General features: G+C 31.9%; 1 protein-coding gene across 1 annotated transcript in view; it reads right to left on the reverse strand.

Annotated features, from left to right (window-relative positions):
- The window catches only part of RhoGEF64C (Rho guanine nucleotide exchange factor at 64C), an 84,774-nt gene that overhangs the window by 36,505 nt on the left and 30,699 nt on the right, over window positions 1-17,570 (reverse strand). The window contains exon 2 of the mRNA XM_017906405.1: window positions 3,121-3,338. Within this exon, the coding sequence (XP_017761894.1) occupies window positions 3,121-3,246 (126 nt within the window). The 5' untranslated portion in view covers window positions 3,247-3,338. The remainder of the gene's footprint in view (window positions 1-3,120; window positions 3,339-17,570) is intronic.

Genomic DNA, 17,570 nt, shown 5'->3' on the forward strand with positions numbered 1-17,570 from the left:
CCCCCCCCCCCCCAAAAAAATCATTTAAAACCTCTACTAATCACCTCTCCACATAATTAACAGCACGATTAACCTTAAATTCCACATTCGTTACTTACAATATCGCCAAACCGATAAGTTACTCCTCGCCATTTTCACGACACATCCGGCAGGTGCTGATCGATCCTTCCCCACTTGCACTCCTACTTCGAAGATTAACGATCGAAAGGTACTATTAGACCGTGAATCATTATCGCGAGATCACTGTAATATCTATATCGGAATACGAAAATTCGCGATCGGGCCCGGGAAAAGCGATATTTGCACCGGTGGTCCGGTTTTATCCGACGTTCCGTGGCTGAACACAGGGACTGAGACACGAGGCAGTGCCCACTCGGGTTCAAACCCGGGAGGAAGACACGGCCAGCGGGTGTTCGGTGTCGGCGACGAGGTCAGGTTTTAAGGTAGAACCGGAGCCAGCCTTTGTGAGAGAGCTGGACGAATTAAATCGCGTAGTGCTCTTACATCATCGGAAGAATCGATACGGATTCATCTCGAAACGGAGCCGAACGTGCTCTGCAAGTTTAGCAGTTTTGGCGACTGCGGAGGAACATTCGCGGTTGGTCAAGACATCGATGGAAATTTTTTAGTACTCTTGGTAAATGGAGAACGAAGGTCAACCCCTTACCCTACGATTTAAGTTCCGATGGAGCGTGCCACAGTCGACAGCAACGTTCGTCACACGTCGTGCCATTTCGTCAAACATTTGCGAAAATTAACCACGAATCTGGCCCGTGATGTTTACGTTGGGCCTTATTCAGGAACCACGACTCTTACACGTGATACTCGTGTTTGGCCCGATACTTCTTCACGAGTCTCGCACGATATTGTAGGCGAAGGGGTTAAGTGAGTTTGATATGGTATATCGGTTTATGGAAAATTATTATCGTTATTGATTGTGATTTTATAGGAAGAAGAAGAGTTGCTTTGATGAATGACAAGGGATGAGACTGGAAAATTTTTAAATGGGTTTTGATAAAGATCAGTTTGATATTGTTGGTTTACAGGAAATTATATTCATTATCGATCGCAGATTTAAAAATATAGAAAATGATTTTATAATTAATTTACAGAAAATTATTCTCGTTGTTGATTATAAATTTATATATATGGATTGTAATTTTAAATTGAGAAGTTAGCCATTTTGATAAGTTTAGAAGTTTAATATTAAAATGAAAAGTAGTTATTAATAATCTACAATTTCTTCATTTTTACAATTACTTAAAATTCTTCAAATATTCCTATTATGTCTCGAACCACAAAAATAGAAATTACAATAAAATTCCTCCAGTAGATATCTATATTGCCACATCAAAAAACACGAAATAGATACATTAACACTACAACTACCGACCTGTAATATGTACCCAAATCTACCTAAAAATGAACACATATAATTAAAGTGATATATCGATAATAAATGGACATATACAATATAATTATACTTCTATCTCAATGAACGTATGCAGTCGGTGTTTCTTTTTTTTAGCAAAACACATACAGTGAGTAATGACCAAATCATTTCTCTAGTACGAAGTGCTAAAATTAGCTATAAAGACAAAAAATCTGAAACTAATCATTTTAACTGATATTAAAATAAGGTAAAAGAATAAAAATAAAAATAAAAATTATCTATCGAATGTAAGAATCGTTAACTGACAAAATAAATAGCAAATATATATTACGCGCTTAATATTGTATTAGCCTACTATCTCGTAATAAGATTTTTCTGAAGGAGCGATGAAAGGAATCTAAGCGATACGAAAGAAAACTGAATGACACACGAGACGAGCTATGGAAACTTACATATATGATGTTATTGCATATATCCTATATCGTTACATAAGTGGCCGGTCACGAATTGTAATTATCAGCCGGCTTGTGCGAACTTTCTCTGTACGGTTTTTATCAGAATGAGCACGGCCTTAGTCCCGTTCTCAGCTAATAAATTCGAGACGCGTTATTCGCGTATTTTATATCCATACGTGGAACATGACTCTACAAGCGATTTATGTAATTATTTTGAATAAATTGAATTCTGACGTAAGAACATTTAACGCGAGGTACCATGTGGTTGAGAATATAGATTAAAAGAAAAATGAGAAAACTATGTGTAATGTTAATGTTTATTTTTATTCAACAGAGATTATCTAACTAAAAATTTATTTTTATCCCATAAAAAGTCATTATTAGAAAAAGAAACTATGAGAATTAAATAATTAATTTTACTCCTTAGAGATTATGAGAAAATTGGACATTTATGTTTAAATAGTCAGCTGTTCATGATGTATTTTACAAATTATTCTCTCGATATAAGAGAATGTAATAAATTAGCAGAAGTTACAATATTGTTCGGATAATTTAATGGTTCAGATATTACGCAAGTGAGATTGCTATAAAGAACAATTGATCATTTACTAAATGTACAATATTTGATTTACTTTCTCTTCGTAACGATCAAGAAATTTATCTTTGTAACTATACTCGATAAACTGGCAGTCTGATTTGATTTTCTTTGAAGATATGTAATACCTATTTCTGTTATAAAACATATTTAAAATATATGTACATTTAAATATTCTCAGGTATTTAAATATCTCTCAGAATACTACTATTATTTTATTTTTCTCTGCACATCCAGTGATCAATTTTCATTAAAAATTCCTATTCTAGCATTCTAATAATAATTCCAATATTATATTTTAAATGTAATAAATACTAATAAATAAATATATACTAATAATACTAATAATACTACTACCACTAATAATACTAATAATACTAATAAATAATAATAAATGCTAATATAATAAATAAATAAATATTTTAAACATCGTCCTGCAAAATATAATGAATACTATAAATATCGTACACATTCTAAGTTTTCCAAGTACGATAATAATTCTTCCATATTTACAAAACGTCTTATAACTTTAATAAATCTATTTGTTCAGCTTTCTATTAACTTTTCTGAGAGATTTACTGATGTTTTATCATAAGAGATATACGTCACGTATAATTTACAACGTGAATTGTAACTAGACAAAAGGATAGAAAAAGATAAACAATTTAACGACTTACCTTTCCAGGTGTGGGTGAGGCCGATGTTGAGTTTAACCCCTGCTGTAGATGATACATTTTCGGGGTGAGCATAGATGGAGGTGCACCGAGGCTACCCGGGGCGACAGCCACGCTCGTCATGGTCATTTCCGACGATGGACGCAGTCCTCGGCTTCTTCGAAGCACCTGTCCGCGACCTTCTGCGATCTTCGTAATTGTTCATCCTCGTACCGTGACCACTGGAACATAAATACGCATAATGTGAGTCAAATCTTCCTTTATTCTCGAACTCGACGTCAGCCAAATGGATGGAAGCCGTGAAGGTACATTAAGCGAGTGCAGTCTCGCGGTAAGTAAATATAGAACGGAATAAAAGTAAAGAAAGCGAGTGAGAAACATTTCTTAAACGGGAATATTAAAATAAAAATATTGCAATGACTATGAGAAATTAAAATAGCATATTTCAAGTACTTCAGTACACTTTTTAATAGCGTAGATATTATATTTATTTTTATTTCAGTTAGAATATTAGAATTAAAATTAGAAAATCAAAATAGTAAAATTTAAATTTACAAAATTAAAAATAGTCTTATCTATAGTACTCGACGTGATAGATATTTATAAAATGCTTTGCAAATATCTCAATTTACCATTTAATACTGTCGATATTATTTATATTAATTAAAATTGAAATATTAGAATAAAAATAAAAAAATTTGAAATAACCTCGATTAATTCTGCATGTTAAAGTCTTATAAAATACATCATAAGTCGATTCTCTAATCCTGTAGATATTACGTGAGAAACTACATTTATTCGGTATTATTATATCACGTCAAAGTTATGGTGTAATAACTGTTCGGTGTATTAGAAGCATAATAAGTTATTATTCATCGTGTTTCTTTCAAGCCACGTTTTAGCACGTTTAAATTGAACGGAACAGGATAGAAGCTAAAAAGAAAAGATAAGAAATTTTCATTGTAGTAATTTATGTAATTCGACCGATTTCATTGTAAGAATAATTATATAAGCACTTTCGTGCTCTTTCATATTCATTTAAAATATCTTCGTTATTGTATTATTAATCCAAAGGGGAACACGAGAGAAGGAGAAAGTGAAATGTAAAATAATTTTCCTCGCAAATGTCTTTTTCCCACCTTACAATCGTCATGGGTACGGGGCGTTATGGGAATACCGCGGTGAATTTTAATATCGCAGGTACAATTTGCAATTAACAGATATGTTGGTAACGAAAGGTTTTCATCTTTCATTCAAGTACAAAGCGGCGTAAATACGAGGGAAATACGTGCAATTATCTTACGAATGGATGAAAAGCGACGTGTAAAACACCATAAGGCCGTTACATTTTTTCTTTTCTCCTTTTCCATGTAACGAAGTGCCGGTGTAAATACAATGGAAACGACGATTGTAATCTCGCAATCAGCAATCCACTAGAAAATTTTAATTAGAAACGAGCTTACCTTCGTCTTTTCATTTGCTTATGTTACGAAGCAATTTATAACGCCAAAGTGTGAAACGCATAGGGCATTATTGCCTACGTTCTACGGATATCGCAATTCAAATTGCTTCTTAGTTTTATGTGTTTCGACATACCTTATTTTTATACACGGAAACGTTGCATTCATGTTTCTTGTATGTACATATTTCTCACCGAACTGTAAAATGATTGTAAACTAAACGATAACGGAACCGATTGCAAAATAAATGTAAGATATTTGTAAATTATTTGAATTGTAAAATAAATGATAAAATAGATAAAGTAGAATAAAATAGAAAACGATGAATCAGGTAATATAGGATAAATTATTAAGTAATATAAATGTAAATAAATGAGAAATATATGGTATTGTAAATATAAATAAATAAATAATACGTATTAAAATAGAATACTTCTTATTTTTATATCACTTATACTTCATCACATATATTCGTCTTATATCATTTGTATTATTTTTATATTATAGCGTGAGAGAATTTAGTGATAAGCGATTTCTATGTTTTGGTCGTTTCGTAATTACAGAAATTAGTATAAAGAAAATTCAAAATTTCGAAGCTCCGAATTTTCGTACTAACAAATTTCTACAGCTTTAAATTTTTAATTGGCCAAATTTCAAAACATCTAAGTCCCCAAATTTGTAAGTTTCTAAACTTTGAGTTCTCAAACTTACAAATTTTTAGGTTTCTAAATCATTAAACTCCAAAACTTCCAGATTTCTAAATTTTGGAACTTCCAACTAAAGTTTCTAAATTTTCAAAATTCCTATACCTTCGAGTTCTGAAATTTCCAAATTTTTATATTTCCGAACTTCGAATCTTCGAATTCCAAAGTTTCCAAATTTAAAAATTCTCAAACTTCGAATCTTCGAATTCCCAAACCTTTGAATTCCCAGGTTTCAACTTCCCAAGCCTCGAAATTCCTAAGTTCCAAGCAATAAAACGCAAACTCAAGAATTCCTATGTACAGAACACTTCGCGAGACAGATGATATCTGCCGTTTACAGCGATTTCTCTGAAGAAATCTGGGGAAATATTCGACGACGTCGCTACGGCAACGAATGAAGCGCGAAGCTGAAAAGACATCTCTTTTTGCACGCGTTGCCACGGGTATAAAATCACAACGAAATGCCGATTTGTTGAGCAATCATTTCGATCGTATTACGACACCCCACAATGGTACCGTGTAATTTCACTCTCGCCAGGAGATCGCAATTGCACAATTTTCGTCGCGCCAGACGAGACATTCGGGCGGACCTAGAAAGCGTCTAGGAAATGCTAATTTACCGGCGTTACTGGTCTTGCTGTTACGTGTACCAGCCTTCGCGAATATATTTACCAACGCGATGATCTGCAGCCATTCATCGCGGACCTGTTTCGCCGCCATCTCATCGAATCTCATTCCCGACTTTGCTCAAGCACTTGCACGAATACTCAATTTTTATCCGGTTTCTCCATCTTTCGCGTGTATTTTATTCCCGTTTATTCTCAATTTTTCTCAACCATCTAAATCCTCCGTTTTCTCCATCTTTCGCGCTCCTTTTATTACCATGAATTCGCAATCTTTCTCAGCCGTCTAAATTCTCCTTTTTCTCCACTGATGTAAAATTAAAAATTCTTCTAATTAATAGTAATATTAAAGGTGGAGGTAATAATCAAAATCTTATATTATTTATTCGAAGGAGAGATTTCGCGTTTCTTTTATTCCCAATTTTTCTAAACCATCTAAATCCGCCATATTCTTTATTTTCGTGTTTTTTTTGTTCCCAATTCTTCTAAACCTTCTAAATCCGCCATATTCTTCATCTTCGCGTTTCTTTTGTTCCCAATTTTTCTAAACCGTCAAAATCCTCAATTTTCTCCATCTATCGTGTTCCTTTTATTGCTATAAATTCCCAATTTCAAATTCGCGTTGATTCGAGACTCGAGAAGGATTATGAATATGCAGCCGACATACAACAGAAGTCAAATCAGAGTAGTTATTAACATATTTCGTAATTGCATAAGCTGTTTTATCGAGGAAAATCGATGGATCGATTTAGTGAAGCATAGAGTCTTGAAGTCGAATTAAGTAATTGTATTATTTCATAAGCGAATTTGTCGTTGGAGATTATGTCATTAGGGAGGAAACTAATGGAAAAAGAAGAGGGTAAAGAAATCGTGGCACTTAGGGTGGAAGTATTCTTGTAACGATCTTTAAATCGTTTATGTTTTGTCGAGAGTCATCGTGGAATGCAATCGAATGATTTTCTGTTTTATTGTTTCCTTAATATTTCAGTGTCGAATGAATATTATTAAAAAATTAGTTTCCTGTTGGTAAAAATGTAATAAAAAATATTTCATATTATTCTTTCCTTATTTCAGAATATTTATAGGATTATTAAAATAATCAATTTTATTTCATTTCACCGTGTATATCTATAAATAAATAATTTATACAGCTGCATTGAACTTTTAGAAATTTGCTTGGAGAAGAGAATTTATCGTTGAAACACTCGAAAAACTGCAATAAATAACGTTAAACATACTTTAATTACCATATATTTATATTCTTAATAATTATACTCTTACCGTAATCGTGTCGAATTTAACATTAACCATGGCCTAAATCACGGTTTTCAAAACTTTCGTTAAAAATTAAATAACGTTATCGTCTTAATCACTAATCATCGCGGTTTTTCTTCCAATATACGTATATTCATTTTTCAATGCCTTCGATTATTCCATTTTTTAACGTTCTTCTTCTTCATTCGTCGGTCATTTGACCATGATGGCTTCGGTGTTAATAAAAATATTATTCCACTGATTTGCATAAGATCGTAGCTATTAATCTTCTAGACATCGCATTCCTATTATACATAACTGTATTCCTCGATGATACCACTTTGAAAATCTCCTGGGTCCAAATTTTAATTGAAAATGAGAATAAAATGAGAAGAGTAACGATGAAATTATAGTAGGAATGGCGATTGCGAAAAGAGAAAAATCGCGGCTCGAATTCCAAGCATAATAGATCCGGAAAGGGAAGGAAAGAATTTGAAACTCGAACAATGTAGGTTGGCACACCTCTGGTAATGTCACCGGTATAACTATACTCTCGATACTGTTAGCTCGCACGGGTGAGATTCATTATGATGCACCAGCGTGTCGCCGACTGATTTTTATTTAAGAATCATCGTGACACGCATTTCATTCCGTTGATCTCATTGCTGATACCCATTCGCATGGACTTATCTTACTGACCTTCATTTCGTATACATGGAATTTCTGTTTTTTCTTTTTAATAGAAAAATGTTAACTCGACAACTGACTCGGGGACTTATCTTTTATTTCTTGAAGTTGCCTCGTTGCGTTTTAAAAGATCTTTCGAAATTTTTTGCGCTCGATTAAATGGCAAGAATTTACTATATCGTTGCAAAATGATACATACGATCGTTCTTACGAGTGAAATAAAGTTATTCTGGATTGGAAATATTTTTGCAGCTCCATCAATGAAATGTTGTAAGTATAATACACGTGCCAATTATTCTGTTGATTTTTTCGTAAGCAAAGTATTTTTACTCGCTACTTCTTAAAATTATTTTTTAATTTATAGTGAATTTATAATAATAATTAATAAAATTGTAAGACATTGTGGATATTTTTTAAATTTGATAATTTCATTTAGTTTCTTCCGAATGATTTATTATTTCCAAGGGTTATTATTGGTTTATTATACCTGCGTTCTATTCACTGTTATCTTTTGATTTCCATTGTCTGGTAAGTAAACCAAAAATCCTTTTCATTTGCAAATGATTAAAACTACTTTTCACTCACAAATCGTCAAGAACTATTCATTTCGGACATTCGAATAACCAAAAAATTAAAAATAAAACATGACACTTTTTAAATTTTATCCATTCAATATTATCGAAATTTTTATACTCCACTTTTCTATACTTTTCCTTGCTTTGATCTGAAAGGATTGTTTCCTTAAGTCTTGACAGTTCAGAGTCCGAAACTTTGCTTGGTCGAAAAACGAAGCGCAAGTTGCAAAACTGGCACATGGTTAATTTCTCTTCGCGTATTTTGTTCGACGTTTATCAGTCTAAATTTCCCGAAGGCATGACGGAACACGGAATCTAAAACGAGGCGTGAAAGGAAGAAATCGTCTATTTACCGAGATGGATATCTCGCGACCGAGATGGATGCAAAAGCAAGTGAAACGCGCAAAGACAAAATCGACAGGTGGCAAGGCTGTGTCCGAGAAAACAAAAGGCAGGGACCACAGCGGGATTTTATTTTCACGAGTATCCATTAAACCAAAGAGAACATGATCTCGTTAGGTGGTTAAGTGACCCGATAACGGTTCTCCAGAGAAACGGTTATCGACACGCAGAGACAGAGAAAACGGAAAGATAGATGTAAAAAGATGGCACGGGAGACCATCTTGATGGATAAAAAAGTGAAAAGGTCGCGGATGAAGGAACACGCGGAAGGATGGGAGACAAAAGTTTTTTTCTTTCCTTGCTGTGCAGACAATTTTACCATCCAGCCTCGGTGAAAATGTAAAATAAAGATTCTTTGAGTTATATCACTAAAAAATTCCATTCGACTCTTTACCTTTGCTGTAAAAATATTTTTATTAAAGAACTCCATGCCAGTCTTATCCTTTGCTATCGAATTATTTTTATTAAAAATTCTATTTAATGCTTTACTTTTGCTGTCAAATTATATATTTTTCTTTTCAAACTATTTCTAATTATTTTTGTCTGCTGTCAAGTTATTTTCATTAAAAATTTCTGTCCAGCTATTTTCCTTTGCGATTAAATTATTTCTGTCGAAACATTCTATCCTATTCTTCCCCCTTGCTGTTAAATTATCTTTTTAAATTCTATCCGAATATTTTCTTTTGCTGTCAAGTTATTTTCATTAAAAATTCCTATCCAGCTATTTTTCTTCGCGATTAAGTTATTTCTGTTAAAATATTATATCCAACTCTTTCTCTCTACTGTCAAATTATTTTTTTCTTTTTTTAACTCTATTCGACTATTTTCCTTTGCGATTAAATTATTCCTGTTGAAATATTCTATCCAACTCTTTCGCTGTCAAATTATTTTTTTTTTTTAAATTCTATCCGAATATTTTCTTTTGCTGTCAAGTTATTTTTGTAAAAAAAAATATCTAAGTAAAGTTACCTAAGTATTTCTCTTTGCGATTAAATTATTTTCGTTAAAAAAACTCTATTCAAATTTTATTTTATTTTAAAATTCTATCCAACTATTTCCCTTTGGCGTGAAATTATTATTATTAAAAGACTGCATCCGACTCTTGTCCTTTGCTGTTAAATTATTTTTTTATCAAACACAGTATTCAACTATTTTCCTTCACTGTTGAATTATTATTATCGAAAGTCTGCACCCGACTATTATCCTTTGTTATAAAATTATTTTTTATCAGATACTATACTCAACTATTTTTCCTTGGTGTCAAATTATTCTTCCTTTTAAACTGCGTCTGATCTCTTTTTCTTTCCTATTCGATCATTTTACTTATCATCGTAGCTCGATAATTTGAAAGCTAAAGCAGAATAGGTTGGAGAAATTGGAATAATCTGCGCAAATAATGTATAATGGAACGAATGATAGTTATTTGTCAAACAAGCTTAATACAGATTTTCATAAATAGATAAGGACTAATTTAACAGCTACTTCCGTTTCCGGGTGTAGTGGGAAAGTAGTAGTGTAGATGCAAAATCAATTAATTCCTCCTTTCACACAGGTTCGCTGCAATAAAGATATAAACCGACTGGTTTTTTCGCAAGGTTCTTGTAGGCAAATTGCAATCTCGGAAAAGAATCCTGGTCTATGAAAAACTTCGTTTTTGTATTTCTATTACACGTATCACTTTCACCATACGATGAAAACACTTTCGATATTGGTATCTTAATATTTCAGTAATATCAATCCTTAAATAGCAATCATTGCTGTAATTTTACTTTCGTGTAACATGTAACGTTAAGTATTCGTATCGTATAGTATTAGTAATTAGCTTGAGCCTTATAATTTGTGAACTACACATGACAATAATTTTTTGAAAATAAAAAAAGGGGACTTCCAGAAAGAATAAAAAAATTAGAGAAAACTTCTTTAATAACTCAAATAAATATTGTTGCTTACTAACTTTATAATTAAATACCCGTGAAAGTGTAAAATAATGTATTAAAATTTTAAATTAGGTGTAACTTTGAAGGATGACATGATAGATATTATTGACAGATCTAATCTGCTAAAGATCCAATTATTCTTTTAATCTAATTAGCAAGAATTGTTTATAACGTATCCATACACTAATAATAATTAGCATATTTATAACAACGAGTTCTGCACGTATTATCTAGTATTAATAATAATATACTAATAATACTAATAATATTGATAATAACATATTTGCATTTGTCTAGTCAAATATGAATCAAGAATTAAATATAATTTACTGACATCATTTTTTTTAAATAATTTCATAAATTCCTCCTGTGTCATGCTGAGGAACCTTCAACAAGTATGGTGTTCTTCCAACCTTTCCTCTAAGAAACGAGGGATACACCTAAAGATCCCATAACCTTCCTAACCTAATAAACAAGGTATCGCTTTATAATAAAATACTTGTAAAATAATGTATTAAAAATAATTGTATTAAAATTTCAAACTAGATATAATTTTAAGATTTTTAAAGATTTTTAAAGATCCAATTATCTTCCTAATCTAATAAACAAGGTATATCGTTTTACAATAAAATACCTGTATAATAATGTATTACAATTTCAAACTAGGTATATTTTTGTAAACTAACATGATCGAAATTATTGACAGATAACGAATCGAAGGATACGCCTAAAGATCCAATTATTCTTCAAATCTAATTAGCAAAAATTGTTTATAACATATCCACACGCTAATAATAATTAGCATATATATAATAACAAGTTTCCCGTGTATTATCTAGAATAAAAATTCCTTGAAACCTCACAATCGATCAGGATTCTCCTTTTCGAATATTTCCAGACCCCTCTGCGCGTATTTAATGATTTTCGTATAATCCCATAATCAACACCGAGGTATTTTTTCCAGCGTGGTATATTTAAAACAATTTCACATGTACATAAATTCCTCGTGTGTTACTTCGCTGACGAACCTTCAATGAGAATGGAGCCCCTGCCACGTTTCCCACAAGAATACCACGGTGCGGCGGTAAGGAAAGACGCAAACCGCAACCGAGGCAAAATAATTTCAGTCTTAATGGGCAATTTTGCCACATTTGCATGTCGGCTGAAGCCAGTGGCGGAGGCGTAGCCGCGCGAACGTATCGATTTCGTAAGAACCGGAGAAATCAGCGGCCGTTTTACGGCTCACCTGGTCGAAACAGTCGAAGATGTTAGAACAATTAAGCAAGATAACAGCGGCGATTCTCTCGTTTTCGCCGAAAAAAGGGAAACCGGGGAAAGAGGAAAGTAAAAATGGCGGAAGGATGCACGCGGAGCCGGGAGCAAGCGTCGATTTGCATCCGATTTCGCGCAAAGCGATCGCATCCTGTTGGTCGCGCCCTCGTCGCTCTTCTTCCTTTTAATCGCGCTGCGAAAAATCGTTAACGAGCTCCACTGTTGAAAACTTCGATGCAGGAGTCGGCGGATTAGCATTGCATCGTGTGGGAAATCGGTCATTAATCTCACAGATATCCCCTGACTGCTACATTTCCTCTGAGCGATAGAGCTATCGTCCTGGCTTTCCAACTTCATTCGCTGGGCGTAGCTGCTGATAATGCAGCAACGGACATCTTCTTAGACGCGTGTTATTCCGTGTTTTAATGACCTCGCATTTGTTTAATTAATTACTCTGCGTTTCTTTCTGGAATATTAAGTTGCACCGGATTTTTTCTTTTTCGTTAATATCGAGGATCTGCTAGTGATTATTCGTTACTTCTTCTTATTACAGCTTGTATTAAATGTAAGGGAGGAAGTCGTATAGAATTATAAGTACGTAATATTTTCTTGTTATTTTCTTACTTGAATAATTTTTGAAATTGAGAAACGTTTCGATCGAAAATTATTGTCCATTTCAAGGTTCGGGATTATACTTATTGTTAGGTAAAACAAATTTTAGAGCGAATAATTAAATAAAATTTAATTCTTTAAATTTTAATCTTTAAATTTTAGAGCGAATAATCTTTTTCGTATAATATCGAGGATCTGTTAGTGAACATTCCTTACTTGTTCTTATTACAGCTTGTGTTAAATGTAAGGGAAGAAGTCGTATAGAATTATAAGTACGTGATATTTTCTTGTTATTTTCTTATTTGAATAATTTTTGAAATTGAGAAAAATTTCGATCGAAGATTACTGTCTATGTCAAGGTCCGGGATTATATTTACTATAGGTAAAACAAATTTAGAGTAAATAATCTTTATTAAATTTCAGATGAAATCTTATCGATAATCTTATCTTACGTTTTAATAACGATCGTGTTTTACGTTGCAAAGGTATTTTATACCCGAATAATGTCTTCATATTTTATACCGGAATAATTTGATTAAAGTATCCTTTATCTCGTCGAAACTATGAAGAAGCATTTTTTTACTATTGCACATATTTACAACGCGTTTAGGGTAAAGAAATTCCGCTCCCAGGATCCTTTTATATATAAGCTGTTCATAGCGTTCTAAACCGTGTAAGTGAATTTAGATTAAGAGTCTCGATTATAATACGTGAGAAATGCACACACGGTAGGAAAGGCAACGATCAACGCGATATCCCAAGTACATTTAGTATAACGTGATTTTCAGAAATTATAATGCATCTGTGTACCGTCGCGATTAACTATGAGGAAGTGAATTGAATAAATTCTGCACAGTCATTAATTTGAACATACGCCGGTATCTCTTCATTCGAATTTGCATATTCGCGATCGCAAACACGTAAATTGTCGCGTACGCGTTGATATATAGAAGCTCGTTAAAATGGGAATACAGTAGAAATTGATTTTGCCTTTTTAGATATATCGCGAGTCGTAATTTTTCTTAAGAGATTCATCGTGCAACGGACATTTTCAAGATCGATGGGTTATTTCTGTACGAGAGGATATCGATTAATAGATCATTAACGTTCAGCCATATATTTTATATTTTTTCCGTTTTGTGCGCAATATATTATACCAATGACGCGTTTCTATTAATTATACAAAATTCTACGTATCAAACAGAAAATAATATTCATCGTGGGTCTCTTATGCTTGAATCAAGGTGCCCCGTAATACTTCCACATACTTGGTAATTATCCTTATTTTGAGTAAGTAGATACTTCGCCATTAAATTTGCATGCCTGGGTAAAAAATGTGTTTCTAGCGCGTCCTGAGCTACTCTCTTTCCTATAAGTCGTTTATTGTACGATGCATATTGACGTTCTCGTTTATGAGAAATATTACGAGTGGGAGAAGATTAGAGTTAAGATTAGTGAGCATTATTATAGAAGTAAATTTTGAATGAATTATTTTTCAGTCGCAAAGTTCGTTTTTAAAACGTACTAATTGTTATATGGACCGAAGAATGTTGTTTCTACTGTGTGTTACTGGTCGTTGTTAATTATTAAAATTAATTAGCAAACCTATTTTACGAATAAAATTAGGTATTGGAAAAGAAAATATCGTTTTGCCAAATAGAATTACTTTTTAATTAAAAATTTTATTTTGAATAAATACTAATTATTATATAGGCTGAAGAACATTGTTTTTATTGTGTGTTACTGGTCGTTTTTAATTATTAAAATTAATTATTAAACCTATATTAGAAATAAAATTAGGAAATGGGAAAGAAAATATTGTTTTGCTAAATAGAAATACTTTTAATTTTATTTTTAATAAATACTGACATGGAGAGTGCAAGTCTGGGTCACCGATTTAGTTGAAACTTTGCAGGTATGTAGATATCACCATGCAGTTTAAGAAAATATATCATTATAGTGGCTACTATTCAATAGTTTTTGAGATATTTGTGATTAAAGTTGTATTACTTACCTAATTATGCATTTATTTCCGACAATTTACAAATAGACTGGTGGTCTATTAGGGATAGTCGAAAATTTCTATAGTGGAGGACCCGGGGTTCGATTCCCGTTCACAGCAGATATTTCTTTCAATCTACTTTTTATTTTGTATTCATTTTTCATCTATGAAAATATTATAAATAAACAATTTTAAATTAAAATTTCTTAATAAAAAATTAATTTTTTACCCTTTCTTATGCTGGTATATATTTATTACAAAATAATAAGAATATTATGCAAGAAAAACAGTTTTCTATAGTAATTTTATTTACTACTAATTATTAAATGAAACATTGTAAAAGAATGTTGTCTATAATTCCAACTTTGCCGTGCAGCTATAAATGTTCATGAATTAATTACAAAAACTTGGAAATTTATTAATTTTCTACTGCCGAATAAATACAAATTTTACCGCCTGCGATCAGCGCCATCTATGATTTGGGCTCAAAAATCAAGAAAGTGATAGGAATATAGAATAGGCAAGGAGGTCGTCGAAGTGCTGGTCACGTGACAGACAAGGACAGAGAGGGGATAGAAAAGGATAAAATGGCCCCGGCAATGAAAATTATTAATTACTCAATTTCCGTAAACAATTTGTGAACCTTTATAATTTCATTGCAAAGCTGGAACTTCAGACTACATTCTTATATAATTTCCGTAAAGAATTTAATTCTAAATTGTTAGTTATTAATTTTTGTTTTATGGCGTCTATGATTTCGTAAAAAATGGCCCCGGCAATGAAAATTATTAATTACTCAATTTCCGTAAACAATTTGTGAACCTTTATAATTTCATTGCAAAGCTGGAACTTCAAACTACATTCTTATATAATTTCCGTAAAGAATTTAATTCTAAATTGTTAGTTATTAGTTTTTGTTTTATGGCGTCTATGATTTCGTAACGGCGACCATCACGACCTTCCGTGAAAATATTTAATTCTAAACGAAACTAGAAACAAAATGTGATCAAAAGTTATATGAGAAGATTCGCAAGAATATTGTCTTTCTAACGAGTGCATAAAGTTTCATAAATTAATTGCGTAGAGGATAGTAATTAATGAAAAACCAATGGCGTTTTCTAATTTTTGACAATAATTCAAACATTTCGTAGAATAATAATTAATAATTAATTAATTAGGGACAAATTTCTATCGAAAAATATATTGGAAAGTTCTTAGAGGATCTGCCTTTAAGATGCAATTATAAAAGTTCATAAATTAATCACAGATATTGAGCAATTAGTGAATTTTCCACTGCCGATTTGATTTATTAAAATATATTCGGAGCACATAACCAGAGTTAGTAAACTGACATTAGAGCCATCTGTGTTCTCGTTGCGGAACTCGAGCTTCGAGTCTAACGTCATAGATGGCACAGTGTTTGAATTATTGTCAAAAATTGTAGAAAACGCCATTGGTTTTTCATTAATTACTATCCTCTACGCAATTAATTTATGAAACTTTATGCACTCGTTAGAAAGACAATATTCTTGCGAATCTTCTCATATAACTTTTGATCACATTTTGCTTCTAGTTTCGTTTAGTAATAAATATTTTCACGGAAGGTCGTGATGGTCGCCGTTACGAAATCATAGACGCCATAAAACAAAAATTAATAACTAACAATTTAGAGTTAAATTCTTTACGGAAATTATATAAGAATGTAGCCTGAAGTTTCAGCTTCGCAATGAAATTATAAAAGTTCACAAATTGTTTACGGAAATTGAGTAATTAATAATTTTTTACTGCCGGGACCATTCTATCCTTTTCTATCCCCTCTCTGTCCCTGTCTGTCACGTGACCAGCACTTCGACGACCTTCTTGCCTATTCTATATTCCTATCACTTTCTTGATTTTTGAGCCCAAATCATAGATGGCGCAGGCAGTACAATTTTTCATTTTAACAGACGATAAAAATTTAACATCTCAATAAATCAATTCGACAGTAGAAAATTAATAAATTTCCAAGTTTTTATAATTAATTCATGAACATTTATAGCTACACAGCAAAGTTGGAATTATAAGCAACATTCTTATAGGATGTTTAATTTAATAATTAATACTTACATGAGCGATAGGTTTTGTATTTCCTGTAGTAAATAAGATTGCCATAGAAAAGTATTTTTCTTGCATAATATTCTTATTATTTTGTAATAAATATATACCAGAATAAAAAGGGGTAAAAAATAAATTTTTTTATTAAGAAATTTTATTTAAAATTGTTTATTTATAATGTTTTTATAGATGAAAAATGAATACAAAATAAAAAATAGATTGAAAAAAATAACTACAATGAACGGGAATCGAACCCCGATTCTCCGCAATAGAAATTTTCGACTATCCCGGATAGACCAGCACTCCACTTCCAAATTGTTGAAAATAAACCTATAATTAACGACATAACAAAATTTTAATCATAAATATTTCAAGAATTATTGAGTAGTTGCGACTACAATGATATATATACTTGAACTGCATGATGAAATCTATAAGCTTGTAAAGTTTCAACTAAATCGGTGACCCGAAAGACTTGCTCTCTCCTTATAACTACAAGACAATAATTATTATCGCTTTTATTGTATGTTATTGTATATAACTTTGTAAAAAACAATTATTAACTCCATTTGAACACTCGAATATATAAAATACACTTAATGACAAAAATTAAGAAACAAAGTAGGTTTACTAATTTTTCTCTATTTTTATTTTCTCAGATACATAGACTAAAATTAAAAACATCTTCTATACAAAATATTCTAAAACAAACGTATCATCTATCGATAAATTAGACGATATCTCTTTATCCTACTTTTAACTTCAACCCCCGTATCTCGCAAAAAATCCAAAAATTCGTAAATCATAATTAAAACCCACATATCACACCAA

Source organism: Eufriesea mexicana, unplaced genomic scaffold, assembly GCF_001483705.2.
Source record: "Eufriesea mexicana isolate 0111107269 unplaced genomic scaffold, ASM148370v2 scaffold5379, whole genome shotgun sequence".
Taxonomy (NCBI): domain Eukaryota; kingdom Metazoa; phylum Arthropoda; class Insecta; order Hymenoptera; family Apidae; genus Eufriesea; species Eufriesea mexicana.